Genomic DNA, 17,542 nt, shown 5'->3' with positions numbered 1-17,542 from the left:
TGACAGGAGTTGATAGTTTTAATAAACTAGAGCTCAGTCAAAAATAGATATTTTAAACTGATGATATGCAATCAGGGCAAAACCCAATCTTTGCCTGAGGAATGTTGTCTGCTTGTTTTGTTTTGTGAGGTCAGTGGACAGGATTAAAAGGAAAACCACCTTGTGTTTGATATCAAATTCCTGATATATTTACAGTCAATAGGATGTTTGTTCTTTATCTGTGACAGGCACGGTGTACAGGCAATAATCATGACTCTTCTGCATCAGGGACTCTTGAAAAGAAAATAAAACTGTAACTGAAAACAGACCTCATGCTGGATTTGACCAGAGAACACAAGTGAAATGCAGTTTATGTGATTGCACGGTATGCAACAATTCTCTCACATCCAATCTGAAATCATTTCCCTTGGCATCATGAATTCATACAGAAACTGGAGTAGGACTGTGTATAATTTTGCAAGTTTCACTTCAGTTATTTATAGACTTTTTTAAGCTCCAGCTCTCAGAGGTTAAAGGTTCATCCCACTAAAGAAGATAAGGATGAAATGCTTGACATGTTTGAAGTATCACTAGGTTGAGTGGCCATACCTGAAAATCTGCATTACATTAACACATTAACTCTTTGTTCTCCCTGGTACAGGTTGAAATGTGTAGATTGGTAGATTCCCCTTCTATAAAACAAAATAACTGTTTAATACAGCAATTAAATTGACCATTTATTGTTTTTGCACTAAGAACAAAAATGTTCCATATGAAAAACTTGAAAAGCTCCCCAATAGACTATTTTGTTTAAATATCCCCAAATAAAGAATCTATTATATGTAAACTGTTTTTGGTTTTACATTTGTAGGAAAAATATGCACATTTCTAATCAAACCAAGGTTTGTCACAAACATTTGTGTGCAATAGTATGTACATGGTTCCTTAGAAGCTTACTGTTTTTGTACAATAAAAGTTTGCAAATGGTTCACATTTGCCCAATTATTGAGAGGCAAAAAAATCACCCAACCACATGAAATCAGCCTTGTCCTGAGAATTATGAAAACAAGGCAAGGATCAAAACAGATTTACATTTCAAGGTAACAATTACTACTATATAAAGACAGGAGTCCAAATGCACTTCCTGGAGGACCTATTGTTTGTTATAACCTATGAAGTCACTTAAACAGTTATAATTAGATTTGGTTGGCTTATACAGGATATTAAAGGTCTTACAGTTGATTGCATAAAATATTGTTTTAACTTATAACTACATAAAACCCCAGAGCCTAGGAAAGAGTATTAGCATATATACACTGTACAGTATACACCTATATGTAGATTGAAAAATGTTATTCAGCATAAAGTTTTTATCCACACTTTTACTTACACAGGAACTGAGTGTTGCAGGAGATTTTGAAAAGTAGGTCTTTCTTTGAGGTTAGACATTTAATGTAAGGCTTCCTGCAGTGCTACTTAGCAAAATAATGTAACTAATTTAATACTTGTGCTTAATCCTTCATAGACAAGTACAGGAACAATGCAAGGTGAACTGTAGCTGATTAAATAGCAGGAGAGATGACAAGTGACATAAAAAACTGCAAAAGTCCTATGTGCAGAAATCACAGAAAAACCTGAGAAAATTTGATTTTTAGAAAACTTTACTTTAAAAATATGCAGGCAGTTCTAAAATGGAAAAAGGAAAAGTTATTTGCCTTAAAAATGGATAGGGGGGAAAAATGTTCCACGGATTTTGTTAATGGTTTTGTGTATTTAGTGTTCATGTACCTGCATTTGAAGTTTAAGTGCTTGAACTTGTTGTATTCCCATATTCTATATGGGAATTAAATCAAAATGAATAATTGATTCTATCATTTGCTAAAACTTTTTCAAACTTTTTCTATATACACAGGCTTCTTTTGGTACAATGCAAATCAGTTAATGTAGATCCAAGATCTCTCTGAACAGCAAAGATGCATCTGCACAATCCTATATGAAACTAAATATGAAGGTCTGATCTAGAAACAAATGTTTACTGCACTACAAATGGTTAGTGTTATTTAAAGAAGCGATCATAATCAGATGGAACAGATAAAAGCAATTACAATGTAGGAAAAATATTTACATCTTTATACTTCCTGTATTGGTTACAATAAGCATGTAGAAACATTGAAGTAACACCAGCGCCATATATTGAGCATACTCTAAGGTCACTTTTTCAAAAAGTACAATACTTTGGAAGTTCAAAGCGAGTCGTGTATTCCAGACACCACCAGTACTGACTTGCATCAGGACACTTACTAGGTGCCTTTGAGCCTTCAAAGTTCTAAGAAAGACCCACCTCTCTGCTCTAATGTATGTTAATGGTGCTTGTCAGTGAGAAAATAGAGGCTCTGACGGGGTGCACTGAAGGAAGGCATCATCTTTCCAGTCCTGTCATGATTGGTAATTTCAAAGTCCTAAATACAGTATTTTCCTTGGATGAATATTGGAAAGAAAGAGGAAAATGTTTGATGCAATTCATACTTTATTTTTGAAGAACAGTTTACACTCCTGCTGGTAGAGTCTTGTCTACTTTTCCCGGGGACCAACCAATTCCTGTTGGATAAGAAAAGACAAAAGCTTTTAATATCTTGTACTACATAAAGTATTATAAATAATTTAAAAAGCTAAGGGATTTATTTCCATCAAATTTAATAGCTAAATTTGTGTATCAAAGGTGAAAATGAAGATGCTATGGAAGTGCTACTGTACCTCCTCTGGATCATAAGATTCATTGGTAAAGGTATGCACAGAAGTTGTGTCTGCAATGTTCTCAAGATTGGTCAGAGCTGTTTCTGTTGCAGAGGTTTGTGGTCTCCTGTGTAAAGAAGTATTAGATCAATGTTAAAGAATTAATAACTAAAGATAACTAAACATCAGGAAAAACATGGAAAGCTAGAATTTAAGAGAGCAAATATTTACTTGCGCCATGAAAACTGGATACATGACCATCTCTTAGAATTTCAGCTTTGTTTCTGCTTATGTTTTTCCATTCTGAAGTGAGTTTAAGATGGGCACTGACCATCACTGTAAGTACTACAGGACATAGGGTATTAAGTGCTAGAACTTGGACTCCTGTTTTCTGTGGAACCAATGTCATTTTAAAAACTGGTTATAGGGAAATTGTAATTTTACAGTGTAACACATAACTCTGGATATAAAATAAACCAATGTCAATACTGATTTCTACATTTGTGGACCAGCAAATGTAGTTTGAGTTAAAACTGACCTATTTGCTTGTCTCCTCTTCCTCAACAGAACAAATATCACGACGATTAAGACCATTCCAATCAGAAAACCTATCATGCCCAAAGTCAGCGGGACTTGGATGGACTTGATCACTTTGTCCTGGCAGAACTGTCCTGTGAACCCCAGCAGGCACTCGCAGGTGGGTTGGTCATTGACCACCACGCACTTCCCCTGGTTGTGACACAGCTCATCCCTGCAAGTCTGCACGTCTAGTTTCCGGACCAGGATTTTGTTGTTGACGGCCTGTGTGGTGGAAGGTGGCATCCCTGATGCTCCAGAGGAGGGTGGTAGAGGGGGCTTCTTAATCACTTTGGCACCTGAATTAGAATTTTTTGCAGAACTTTCAGGAGTCTTTTGACCAGGGATCACTGTCGTATAAACACCTGTTAGATAAAAAGATACACACCTTTTATGAAAAAAATGTAGATTTTATCATTCCTAGAGAAATTGATATAGGTATATAGAGCATATAGAGTATATAGGCTGATTTGCATGAATTAGAGCTACTCATTATACTGCACTCAAGAGTAGTCAGACCTGGCTTTATTATACAGTGAAGGGAAAAGTGAAAGTCATCATTTGACTGGTCAATCATGTTGGGGAAAAGTAGCCAAATGTCAAAGTAATGCTAGCTATAGTCTTTCTGAAAAAGCCTATGGGGTTTTGAATAGTCATCAATTTCCCTATGGGATCAATAAAGTCTTATCTATCTATATCTATAGTCATAAGTACCGTCTTCCAACTGAATTTCATTTGTCTGGAAAAGTTTTCTACCTTTTCAGGGTGATCTTTATGTTCCTGGGTGACAAATGAACAGGAGTTTTTTTTTAAAATGTACAAGAAACTATAGTTCAGTTTAAGAAAAGAAATGCATACAACATATTAAAATATTCAGTGTTGATCCTGAATTCAGAATGGTCCGCAACAAATTCTGCATATAATTCTGTCTATGCAGATAGCTTTTCTGATTTACAAAAAAACATTTGTGCAGATTACAGAAAGTGATTTCAGGTCTCTTTACCAAAACTAAAATGCATTAGTTTATGATTTTTAGAAACTGATTCTTAGAACATTCAGCCGTTAACTTGTTTTACTTTGTTCCTTTACTATTTTATCTTTGCTTTACTGAGAATCAATATGCTGAGAGGCTTAGTATCCAATGCCCATTTAGAACCCTACACTGCATGGTTCCCACCCCCTTGATAATCTAGTTAATCTGGTTTCTCCTGAAAACCTTTCACACTTTCACATGTAACACAAAAACAGCCCCAAGATATCACAAAGCAAATATTTTGAACTTGTTTGCTTATGATTTTTGACATCATTTTCCACATAAAAGGGACCATTGGATCTGGATTTTCAAAAAAATTAAACATCCTGTTTATTTTTTTATAATAAAACCAAGGATTTAAAAAGGGATTAACAGGGGCACACCCAGATAGCTCACGTCATCAGGAAAAGGCAGAGTAAAAACCTCTCCCTGTCCGACACATTAATTTAATAGACTGAATATGGAGCATTAGTACACTGCTCGTTTATCTTTAAGTAGAGGCTCACACTTACGGACATGTATTTCACAAAAAACAGGTAGACAAAGGACATGCTTTATCCTGTTAAAACCTGAGTACTCTTAGTACATCTGATAAAAGCACCCTGGTCTTATATCCGTAACCAGTAAACCTCTGTTCATATCCTCAGAAACACTGAAAATCAAATTCAAGACCCTAGGGTGCTAAAGATCTCGCAGCAAAGACATTAGCCCAGATCTTCAGACATGATCCAAGATGAGCAAACTTACAGCTCTCCTCATCTGAATTATCTAGGCAGTCCATCCACCTGTCACAGAATTTGGAACTGTGGAGACATTTCCGCCCGTCACGGCAAGCCTTGGTGTGGGGCGGGCAGTTGAGGTCTTTGACGCAGCCAGTGGAGTTAATGGAATGGTAGCCCTGAGCACACTTGCAGGTTCGCCCTTGTGGAAACGGCAGGCAGATGTGACTGCATCCACCATTCTGGTCTGCACACAGATTAGTTCCTGGGACAGGAAAAGGCAATATTGTGGACATGGCAGGACATATACCAGAACTGTGGCCTGTGTGAGGAAAACTGGCAAAAATGAAGCCCAAGAGCTCAGACAATTAGAGAAATGAAAAAGTGCAGAGACAAAGTGTTTAAGGATACTGAATGACAGCAAACATCACCCCACCACACACCTCAAGGGGAAAAGAGTAATTTTGAAATCTTCAGAACTCTCAAACCCCGCCCTCAAGACAGTATACACTGTCACTTTTTTACCTTCCAACCTGACGTTATTTAAACCCTTAAGTCAGTAATCTTGGAAAAACTAGTAAGATGATTTACATTTTAATTGTATATCAAATGAAGGGAAAACCAAAATACAGGACTCTTCAGTTACAATTCCTGAAAGATTGGAATTTGATAAGCCTGATTTGGCCTATAAAGAGTTACAAAGGCTCGTCTTTCCTCAAATCATTAGTGCCCAACAATAGCCTTGTATAGGTTTCTTACATGTACAGGACTAAAGAATGAATGTTCCGTCATGAAAAGGGCATCAAATTGCTAACTCAATATTGAAGTAAAAAATTGTGAAGTTTCCAGCACTTTCCAGATTTGTTTCTGGTGTCTGTGACTTATCAAATGCCACTGAGTAAAGTTTTAAATTACACTTTGGACTTCTATTTTGTGGGAAATTGTGTTCAACAAGCTTCAGACTCTGTAACCTCCACAAACGAACCAGAGCAAATACATTACTTCTCAGGTCAGGAGGGTAATTTTTATTGACTTATTTCAATTGCTTTCATTCAGAAGTAAACTGGTCTCAGAAGACAGAAAATACTGTAGCAAGGACTCAATATACATTTATAAGGTTAATAATACTGAAAAATAAAGTGCATTTTATTGGGAGAAAAATGTCTTGGATTAATTTTAAAAGTTTCACTGATTACTTATTTCTAATGTGGGATTTACTTGGAAGCATTACAAGGAAATTACAATAAGACTGAGGAGAGCAACCTTTGGTTTTGCTTTCGTGTTTGTTGGTATTACACTCATCATATACTGTATGTTGAGGGAAAAAATATCCTAAAGGTTAACTGCAAATAAAGAGGATATCCCGTTTCCTGACGGCCATTCAAAGACTCAACCTGCTTTTGAATGGTACAGCATATTTAAACCTTAAATCTCCCTCCTTAGGAAAAGTTGAGTATGCAGACTACCTTTCTGGCTGAACTTGCTGTATACTTTCAGGCTAACCACGTTTGTCTTCACGTCAAACCAGAGCTGTCTGGGCTGCAGGCCATCACTGAACCAAAGCTTTGCTGTATCTGGGAGGATAAGAAAGAATTCAATCAACACTTCACATTCACAATGTAAAAGATCTTAACATGCCAACTATTTCACTCTTTTCCCTCGCTCAGTGCCAAGCCAGACTGATCAGGGGAGGGAAACCGCAGTTTCAGTTGACAATGTCTTCAGGTTTCTATTTTACCTCTGATCTTAATCTGGATAAGAAGTCAGATTTTTAAGATCCACTCCATTTTGGCACTAAACTTAAAAAACCAAGTCAAATCACCAGTGAAACCTTGGTGGACTTATGTTCTCCCATCTTGGTACATGTCCAAATTTATGTATTAAACAGTAAATATTAGCTTATGCTATAAGATGTTGGCATGCTAACTTTACAAGATCCATACAGGCTACTTATATCCTATAAAACAATTCAGTTCAGAAAACATTTAAACTGAAGAATGGCTAAGCTCCCCGTCCTGTCAGTGAGGCAATGGCTGTATATTTTCCCACTCAGCCATTACCTACTGCCATATGCCCAAGATGTCCAGGTTTGGACTGCATGGTCAAGATCTATGAACATTCCAGCATATATTAGTCTGCATCAATGTTGTATTTCTCACTGCAAATTGGTTACCCATGGAGCATCTTGTGCACATATTGACATGTGGAATGTTAGGTGCCTTTCCTTGAAACTCTTTAAACCCTGTTTTAAAACAGCAGCTATATCAACCTGCAACTCACAACTGGCAACCCACTGAAGCTAAGCAGGTGTGAGCCTAGTCAGTACCTGGATGGGAGACCTCCTGGGAAAAATATAAAAATAAATGGAATCGAAAAAACTAAAGGTTGCTACTGCAAGAGGTATTATTGGGGGCAATAGGGGGTGCTCACCCTGCAGTCTGTGTGGGTCCTAACGCCCCATAAAAGGGACGGGGACACTTTACTTTAAAAAGGTGCTGTCCTTCGGAAAACATCGTAAAACCGAGGTCCTGACCGATTAAAAATCCCAGAGTGTTTCTCGAAAAGAGTAAGGGTGTAACCCCAGTGTCCTGGCCAAATTTCTCATTGGCCCTTACCAATCATGGCCTCCTAATAATCCCCATCTATGAATTGGCTTCAATACTCTGTTCTCCCCCCCCCCCCACTAATAGCTGATGTGGGGAGAGTTTTGGCACACTATGGCTGCCATCATATCATCCAGGTGGATGCTGCACATTGGTGGTGGTGGAGGGGAGTCCCCATTACCTGTAAAGTGTTTTGAGTGGAGTGTCCCGAAAAGCATTTAATAAGTAAGTAATTAACAATAGTGAAACAAATGAAGGATTGTTAGGTTTATAATGATTTAATGCTGCCATCTCCTGGCTGATTAGAAATAGCAAAAAGTAAAGAGCTGCAGTTTATAAATGTGGAAACAGTGGAATAGGAAAACTATCACTTTTGCCTGCCAAAGCATACATTTATACAAAAAGGATCAACCATTCAAACTGCAAATGTTTCATAATAGTGTATTATAAAGGCCCAATCCAGAATTAAATTACATTGAACTTAATTTTCCATTGTTGTGTATGACTTCTACAATTAGTATTACAAAAATGTATTTCTTAAATACCAGCATTAATACTTAAATATTTATGCTTAACTGTGCTGACTTTATCCTTTAATCTTCCTCTTTAGATCTAGCAAGTTTTTCAAATATAAATCTTCTTTGAAAAACTCTTTTCCAACAAAAATGTTTTTTGACTTAAATGATATAATCTTTGAAGAGTTTTGGGAGAAAAATGTGCCTTAATTCACCATATTTGAGCATTCAACTAATACATTTTGTATGAAAAGTTCATTCTTATTATATAGTGAGATTTTGTAAGAGGAGCACCTGAAAAAAAAACTACCTTACCATTGACTGTTGTCCATAAGAAAATGTTGTCAGTTTGTGCAAAAGAGGTTAGGATGCCACCTCCTGTTTTGTAGGCTTTGTATTTGAATCCATCAATGCCAATGGAGCCAATAATTCCAGCACCTGCAAAACAAATTTTACAATTCATATGAACTTCAGAGACTTACGAAAACTTGTCGATGTTTGAAGTTTATGATGGATGATTCAAATTTGTGCTGGTGAGCACCACCAGGATCACCCTTATCATAAGAAGCTGACAGATTGCAGCACAACAATTCACAAGCCCTGGCAACAAGTCAACATAAACAGTGATAATTGTGTAAACTTTCCATCTTCAACAGCAGCTTGCATTGATGCTCTTGATATCACTGGTAAACCTATATTTCTTCACCAGTAAACCAGACAAGAGTGACACTGATGAACTTCCACAATTCTTTAGATACCTCTGGTAATCCAAGTAGAAAAGGATTCAGGGCACATATTTGGCACAAACTTTTGCCATGTTGAAAATGTTTATGGAGAAGGGTTCCATTGTTACCTTTTAAAATAATAATTTTGCAAGCCCTGCCACCTGGTTTCAGCAAACAAGTATCAAGTGTTCCTTAAGATGTTTTGAACTTCTCATGTCCAGAAATGGGATCAGTTTAAAATTGATGGGCAACTTTCCAAAATACAACAGCCATGAATTATGGATTTATTCTGCAGTATACTGCATTCATTGCACAATTTCCTGACTGTACTTTTCTTAGCCTTTGAAAAACCCAAATTCAATTTACGCTTAGAATGATTAGTCATCCAAGGAAGGGAATACACGCTCGCGTTCACTAGTTCAGTTTCAAGATGCATGTTGCTCCTTATAACACTGAGGCTATTAAGACGACAGCCTCAAAATACAGTGGTCAAGCAATCAAAATATTAAAAATAATTGTATTTTTGGAGAGGGGGGCACCATGAGTTACTGAATTAACCAACACCTGCAATGTCTTTCAACAATCAAAATCAAATCAAAGTTTATCAAATGATCAAATGCACAACAATACAGCGTGCAGCAGTAGTCTTTGACATGTCAATGACAATCTTGTCCTCTATAACAAAACTGTAGAATGATATACATTACTTTGCCAACTAGAGAAACCCTTACATTAGAGCAGAGATGGCCATTTAGTAATGGATGGCTTACCAGGATCTGCCCAGAAGAGCTCTGTGCCAGAGGTGCTGAAAGTCAGACAAGTGGGCATCATTGTTTTTTGCCACAGAACCCTCCTGTTCTGCCCATTCATGTAGGCACATTCTATCTTGGCCTGGCTCCTCCTGCCTTCCTTCCCCATGTCTGCAAAACATATGGCTCCAGAGGGGGGGTATAATGCAATGGAGTCAATTCCTTCCACGCCATCTTCAAAAATAATAGCAGTGTAGTTGTTGCTAGACGAGGTGACACAAAGGAGGGCACGCTGGCTGCTACTCCAGTAAAGGTTGTGCGAGAGCCAGTCAACTGCTAGAGCCATTACCGTCTCTCCCTGGAGCTCCAGCACCTTCCTACGGAACACCAGCTCAGAGTCCTTTAGCTTAAACCGGCCCACAAAGCCACCCTCATCGTCAGCCAGATACACAGTCTGGTCTTTCAGCACATAGTCCATGGCTGTCGCCTCATTGACACCAGCTATGGGAAGAGCTTTGTGCTCTGGCCATGTATTAAGGTCCGTTAAAGTGTGCATATTCTTCAAGTAGACCTAAAAGAAGTTTTAAAAAAATGAAATGCTTCTTCAAATGAAAATCTTTGAGTCTTCAATTTTACCTCACATTTACCTCTTATACACCCTGTCATGTGATGAAGCACTGTAATGGCAATATTGGACTCATATGGACAACTAGACCACTAGAGGGAAATAAATGTTGTCAAGAATATTCGTCTGCTGAAATTAGGATGTTTCTAACAGTATGGCTATTATACAGTTTTCCCCCACTGCTGTTGGATCAGCTTGAAGTAAGAACAGTCAAAGTAGGAAAAAGTGCACAAACTGATGAGTGCTTGCAGTGGCAAAGCCAGTAAATCTGTTCATGTGGGAAACAAATTTCTTGATAAATTACTCTTTTGAATTCTTGGCAAAGTTTAAAACAAAATGATCTTAAATATTCAGAAGGAGTGTGTGGAGTGTGTTGCACCTTAAGTACTTACCTGTGAGAGTGTAGAAGCTGAAAGCAGGAAAAGGAAGGTGGTGTCTCCTGGAATATCACAGGTGACTCCATCCTCAGTAAGCAAATACCCAACAGGACACCTACACACTGCTCGCTGCCTTGGACCCAGCAGACAAATATGGGAACAATCCAGACTTTTACAGGGGTTGGCAGACGTTACCTGAAGAGATTCATGTATAATCTGGATAGACAACATTAATAGAAATCAGGAGTCTGATTAGTTAAAGTAGAGATTAGGCTCAGATAAGCCATAGCTCTTAATTAAAATCAGCCTAACATCATTTCAGGCTAATCTTGTATAGGGTAGACAAACTCTCACTAGGGACTGAACTTGTTTCATGACACTGGTGTCAAATCTGAAACTTTCCCAGAACAATGAAGGACAGAATTGTGAATGAACTGGTTCCATGAATTTAATTTAATGCCTCTCTGCTTTTAATGTAGCTACATTGAGAGGTGCAACTCTGTCTCCAGTGGGATTCAGATACCTCTGGCTTCAGAACATTGCTTCTCCCTAGTAAACTCACATAGAGCCCCACTCAACTAGTTTGTAACAAGTTTAGGTGCTAATGATCCCCATTACACTACCACTGTAGGCTTAAGTAAAACCTTAAAGGACACCTGTTTCTAATGTGTTGAGAAGCCAAACCATTTAAAAGCAAAGAAAATGCTTGTCAAAATTAGCACAAGTAAAATGAATCACCTTTAATCCGAAAGGTTGACCAAGCCGTTTCAGAAAAACACTCCTGTTCTTGCCTGTGATTTTGTTGGCTTTTTGAATTGTCCTTCTTTTAGTGTCTGACCAGTAAATCATGTTGTTAAAGACCACTACAGAGAATGGGTTTGGCGATTCAGTCAACTGAAGTAGCTGCATGGGAAAAAAAAAGTGCTATACCCGACTTCTATATACTGCATTTTTCTTGGATTAAAACTAATATACAGTATACCGAGATGCTTCAAAATGCATGAATAACAAGAAGCAAGTGTTAAATTGTCATTGAGAAAATCAAAGAAATTAACATCTGACTTATCAAATCTATAGCTCCAATCCAGTAATGTTTAATTGAAAAGAAATAATCAATAGTTTTCTAGTTTTAAAGTTGCTGTGGACAAAGGCTTTCAGCATCTCTAACTTCTTTTGATCAAATACACTACTACCCTTCTCCTTCCCCCAAAAAAGCTTCTTTGAAACACTTCATCAATAGTACCTTAATATCTGTTCCATCCATATTAGCAGAGCCAATGCATTTCAGCTTCTCATCAGTCCAGAAAATTCTTAAATCCAGCAGGTCAAGGGTCAGGCTGATGGGCCAGCTGAGTCCCTTAGCGATAATGACCTTCCTGTCAGAGCCATCCATTCCTGCCTTTTCTATCTGTGGCTCACCAATCTCAGTCCAGTACATCATCCTGCAAGTGTAAAGCATAAGAACCACCTTAGGGGCAAAAAAATAGCATTTCTTAGGCATTTCCAAACTTGTACAATTTTACTTAATAGAATAGTTTTTACTGAACCAACAGGTGCTTTCACAATTCAAAAATAATCTTTAAAAACTTAAAAAAAATTAAGACTTCCATATTAAATAATAAACATTCCAATAGTGACTGGGCCATTCCCAGGGATGTCTTTAAGATAGTCTCCACAGGAATGGACCACAGCATAAATATGGGATTAGAAATACAGAGTGAAGGGAAAAAAAGAGAACCAACTATCAAAATATTGATGTGGGAGGTTTTATTTTTCCAACCAGACCAGGGAAAAGATTGTCTAGGCAAACTAAACGCTAAAAAAGTACCGGACTCAAATTAAGAGAACTTCATCTTATTTTAGGGAATTCTGCTTTCCTGTATTTTGGAACATCACAGGCTAAAAATACCTTTCCTATGTTAGTACAGGGAAATTGCGTCTCATTCACTTGTGAGCAGCCATGTTTTAGAGAGGGATGTTCTGTTTTTGGTAGGATCGTTTTTCACTGACAGTGTAACATTTGTGGCATTCAGTTTATAATGTTAGAATACTGGGATTACCTAAATTTGGACTTGATTACTTAATCTTCACATCTGTGCCACAGAATAAAAGGATATGTAACAAACACTCAGTGTTCACTGACTGGGACAATCCAGTGACAATTTCACTGGGTTGAAATCGATATTCACTTGCACAGAAAGCAGGTGTTATCATGATTGTCACTGCCTCTTTTATAACCGTATGCAACATGTTAGGCAGCATGTCCTCTGATTGGTATTTCTATTAGCAATTAGAACAATGATTCTTACCCTTCCTGTGGATGTAGTACAAGAGAGTGCGGCTGCTCTAAATCCTCATTCAACACGACAGTGTTGTTTCGGATGTTGGTTGAAGTGGTGTTCAGACTGATAGCTAGGATCTGTCCAGCTACACCATCTGTCCAGTACAGATTTCTACCCAGCCAGTCAACTGCAATACAGTCTGACTTTATACCTGCAGGGGAAAATGGAGAGCATGTTTCTACATCCAATGACCCAATAAATTTGACAGTTCAATATAGCGCTCATGCTTAAGTACAGGGCATTCAAAATTCATTTCAGGTTGTTCTTAATGTTCCAGGTTCCCTGAACTACCTCAGATTTGTTTGATATGAACTGTAGTTAACTTTGACTCAAGCACATCTTTTAAATCAGCACAAAGACAACTGAAGAAATGTGGCATTTTAGAATAAATGGCATGTCACTTGCTGTAGAGTTGCAAGGTATACAGACACTAAAAGGGAAAGGCATTCCATTATGACAACTTACCCTTCACAAGAGTTCCCTTGTCTTTCTGGTCCATGGATATCCATTTTATACTCTCCGCATCAAGGCTGACCCAAAACACCAACTGTTCCTGCCAGTCATAGTCCACAGAAAATACTAGCCTTTTACCAGTAGAAAACAAGACTTCCATGCTGGAACCATGTAAGCTATAGATAAGGAGTTCATACTGAACAGATGCCAACAAAAACGGCTCTCCTGCAGAAGGAAAAAGCTTTAATTATATATGATAAATCAGCCAGCGTTAGATTAAAATTTCTTCATTATTCATATCTGTAACCCTGCCAATCCTGATCCAGGAACAGAAAAATTCTAGATCAATGTTTGTGGTTACCTATAGCTGCTTTGTCTTCTCTGAATCTAATTTTATGATGATATGATCAAAACCTTCTTGATAGCTTAATAATTATATTATTGTTCTTGTGTTATATAATTGATTTCTACTTGAAACGGCTATTGGATGAAAAAGGTGCAATCTGGATGTGAAATTTAATTGTACAAAATGTACATTTTCTTTAACCTCAGAAGTGTACTTTGGACATCACGGAAAAGGGACACCCATTTATTATCAGAAAGAGGTTTACATCTGGCAACCCATAGCCTATCCCAGAAGCACAGGACACAGGAGGGTGGGCCTGCACTCTGACCAAATCAAACATGCAGGCTCTACACAGATGGATTCTCAAGCCAGACCTGAACCCTACATCCAAGCATGGAAGCTGCAGTGCACACTACACTACCCATAATTTAATTACTAAATCCGAGACCTCAGATGTATAGTTTTGCCTAAATTTCACAGATTTTGATTTCTAGTTTGTGAATTGTTGCTTTAGTAATCAGCAAGTACAGTACCAATGATTTTGCAACTATGTCCATCACGTTCCAGCAAGTATCCTGAGTGACACTGACAGCTGTATGACCCTCTCATGTTGATACACTTGTGGTCACAAACACCGGGACTCTCCATGCATTCATCTAGGTCTTCACAGGAAACGCCATCTGCTGCAAGTTTAAAGCCCACTTCACAGGAACATTTCTGGATAATTGCAAAAAATGGGTCTAATTAATACGTAGATGTGGATGATTTAGTACAGAAGGAAACATTCAAAACTATTAAATTTGTATTTTACTTATTATAATAGATTTAGAAAATGCTGTCAAATGATGAATTTTAAAATCATCAATATTTTCTTTAAATTACTATAAATGGTGACATTTTAATTATGATTTAATTATAATAAATTGCAGAACAAACCAATGAGGAATAATGTGAGCTGGGAGTTAACATTAATTCACAAAGAGCACTGTGACCAAGACAGTACTGTAGGAGTAAGTGTCAATAATATCCAGGAGGCCACAACTTTCTCCTTGTTTGCAATCAGCACATCAAATACAGAGTCAATGATCACTATTCCGCTTTCCATAAACTACTGTAAAATCTCAATTATAAATTACTTTAAAAGTGGGGACACAGCATGCTTATCAATCCCATTCAAAATTTTTTAATTGTTTAGAGCAATCCTAACAGCATGGCTACACCTATTTCAATTTGCTTAAATATGGTGTTGTCCAATTTAAAATTAACAAACATTTCTAAAGAAAGTCAGTTAAGATGTGGTTGTACCATACTAAGAAAACGGGATGGAGCGACAATCCTTCCTGAGAGCAGGATCATAATTTGAGCTCACATTGAGCAATTGATCTACTAGAGCAATTGGACTTACTGTAAGATCTGAGCAAGACTAAATCCTATTAGAAACATTTGGGCCCATTGTTTCCAAGATTATATCTTCCTACTGTTGTCCTTAGGTTCAATTATATAAATTGTTTTGTAAGAGTGGCTTTATCCAAAAACATTGTAAATGTCTGCAACAATGGAAGAAAACCACTGGCGCTCTACATCAAAACAACCCTCAGATGTATAAATAAAATAGAAAAAGCACATTTCCACACATACTTTATAGTAATTTATTGGACTTACTGGGCCTGTGGGCGTCACATAGCAGGCATGGGAGCATTTGCGAGAACTGGAGCAGGGATGGGTGTTGCAGTCCCCACCTTCATCAGACCCATCCGGACAGTTAGATATCCCATTGCACACTAGGCTGGTGTTCAAGCACTCCAGATTGCTGCACTGAAACTGGTAGTCCGGACACTTCACCAAGCCACCTGCCAAGAAGAGAGACAACGGTGCTTCACGTCCCAATCCAGCTTTTTGCCTCAAACGTAATTTGTATTCAGCAAGATGGACCAAAAAATTCAACAGTGAATTGGACTATGTAAAATGTGTAGCGGCGAGGCTTATTAATAAGAATGAATTAAGTGTTCTGAGCCTTCACAAATTAGGCCTCATCTCTCTGTTCATCTCTGTGGTGCAGCCACAGAGAAACTATTCATGCAGGCTGATTTAAGGTTTCCTTTGATAAGGTTTCCTAGGACAGCTCCCAAAGGGGGATGCACTTAGCTAAGCCTGGCTATCATGATCAATGGTCATCCATTGGCGCCAATCTGTCTAGGGAGTGCCAGATGGACATCTGGACTGCATTCCTAAGTGTCAGGAGTAAGCGACTCATATCTCACCCTGATCAACCAATCAGGGACTGGTAGGGCCGAGTAACCCACGTGGGACTCTGATGCCCATGGAACTTTCAGACAATCAACGAGCTGAAGTTCCTCCAGGTAAAAACAGGCAACACAGAGAGCCTGAGAGATTCAGTAGGATTCAGAGTGGACTTCTGAGACTATTCTAAAGGGAATTCAAAGGAGAATTCCAGGGCAGGACGGCCCAGGAGCAGAAGGCTCCCAAGGGCAGGACATTCTCGCAGCGCGCCTCCTGACCATCCCGAGACTCAGCCCGGACAACCACGGAACGGCCAGTGTGTCCGAGTGCCAGAACTTTTCTTTGTTCTAAGAGTCTAGAGCAGAGGTTGCCAGAGAGTAACCAGAGGATCCACCCGAGGTAAGCACCAGCAGCAGGCCTCGTGAACAGGTCAGAACTGTGGACAGCTGAATCACTATTCAGACCTAGCTCTTCATCAGGAACGAACCGGTCTTCTTCCTGACTTGCTGGGACCCACAGTCATCTTTTCTCCTGTGCACAAACTTTGCTAGTTAAAGCCAACACTAACTAGCTGGTCAGTGAGCATCAGCAGCACACCGTCGCAAGCCGCACAACCCAGCCTGGCACCTAGCCAGAGAGCGCGGATTGGACAGCAACAGCCTGCAACTGTTTCTTTGTGCCCGCAGGAGATCTGAATCTCCAAAGATTGGACGAGTATTCAACTTCAATGCATTACAGCTCAAGAATTCAATTGTTATCCCAATCAGTTGATATCAGTTTAATTCCTAAGAGTTATGTACTTGTTTTGAGTATCTAATGTAGAAGTTATAACCAAGTTCATTTATGAAACGGTCTTAATGAATGATATACTGAACGTATGTCCTCTTGATATATGTAACACTTTGTAACTGATTGAATACAGTATATACCTTTTGTATTCTGATAACCCTCTCGATAAGATCTGTTAGGTTTACATGCATATTCTATGTATTAATAAATGTATCCTCATGTATTAGTACCTGTGTGTGCGCGTTGTTTGAGTTATGTCGCATGGTTGGATTCTAAAGCCATCAAAATCAATTTTGTGATTTACTGCTACAATTAATAATTGTCCCAGTAAATGCCCAAACCCTACAGAAATGGTACCTTCAGAGAGCACTACATTACATTTTGGCTATGGCAACGTTACAAATGGAACAAGACTATTTTCAGTTGCATCACATTTTCAGTGCAAAAATAAAGAACCAAACCTTTTCCAACAAGTTTGCTTTCTGTGCCAGTCAGTATGTTCTTTGTAGTTAATACAGACATCCTGTTTTCAGAACATTGTAAGTTCAATGACTGATCTCATTCAAGTCACCAATGTCTTTTTGTATGAATAATGTCTTGAATGTTGGAAAACCTAGAAGTAGCTGGCCTTAAGCACATTTTACTATGAGGAAAAATTTTACTTCTGTAGGTTTATCTGGTCATCCTCATCAGTTTGCACAATAGATAAAAGTAAAAATAGCAGCTGAAATAGTTCC

The 17,542-nt window shown here is 38.3% G+C and overlaps 1 protein-coding gene across 2 annotated transcripts in view; it reads right to left on the bottom strand.

Annotated features, from left to right (window-relative positions):
* Nucleotides 1-2,488: 2,488 nt before the first annotated feature.
* LOC102692871 (low-density lipoprotein receptor-related protein 2) overlaps nucleotides 2,489-17,542 on the bottom strand; it is a 35,677-nt gene continuing 20,623 nt past the window's right edge. For both annotated transcript variants that reach the window (XM_015340252.2, XM_015340253.2), the window contains exons 25-38: nucleotides 15,438-15,625; nucleotides 14,309-14,492; nucleotides 13,442-13,654; nucleotides 12,944-13,127; nucleotides 11,878-12,076; nucleotides 11,373-11,537; nucleotides 10,650-10,850; nucleotides 9,654-10,203; nucleotides 8,474-8,596; nucleotides 6,507-6,614; nucleotides 5,069-5,305; nucleotides 3,251-3,653; nucleotides 2,734-2,839; nucleotides 2,489-2,577 (exon numbers count right to left, since the gene is read on the bottom strand). In XM_015340252.2, the coding sequence (XP_015195738.2) occupies nucleotides 2,551-2,577; nucleotides 2,734-2,839; nucleotides 3,251-3,653; nucleotides 5,069-5,305; nucleotides 6,507-6,614; nucleotides 8,474-8,596; nucleotides 9,654-10,203; nucleotides 10,650-10,850; nucleotides 11,373-11,537; nucleotides 11,878-12,076; nucleotides 12,944-13,127; nucleotides 13,442-13,654; nucleotides 14,309-14,492; nucleotides 15,438-15,625 (2,888 nt within the window). In that variant the 3' untranslated portion in view covers nucleotides 2,489-2,550. The remainder of the gene's footprint in view (nucleotides 2,578-2,733; nucleotides 2,840-3,250; nucleotides 3,654-5,068; nucleotides 5,306-6,506; nucleotides 6,615-8,473; nucleotides 8,597-9,653; nucleotides 10,204-10,649; nucleotides 10,851-11,372; nucleotides 11,538-11,877; nucleotides 12,077-12,943; nucleotides 13,128-13,441; nucleotides 13,655-14,308; nucleotides 14,493-15,437; nucleotides 15,626-17,542) is intronic.

This window comes from Lepisosteus oculatus, chromosome 3 (genome assembly GCF_040954835.1).
Source record: "Lepisosteus oculatus isolate fLepOcu1 chromosome 3, fLepOcu1.hap2, whole genome shotgun sequence".
Classification (NCBI taxonomy): Eukaryota; Metazoa; Chordata; class Actinopteri; order Semionotiformes; family Lepisosteidae; genus Lepisosteus; species Lepisosteus oculatus.
This window is presented reverse-complemented; position numbering and strand designations above follow the sequence as displayed.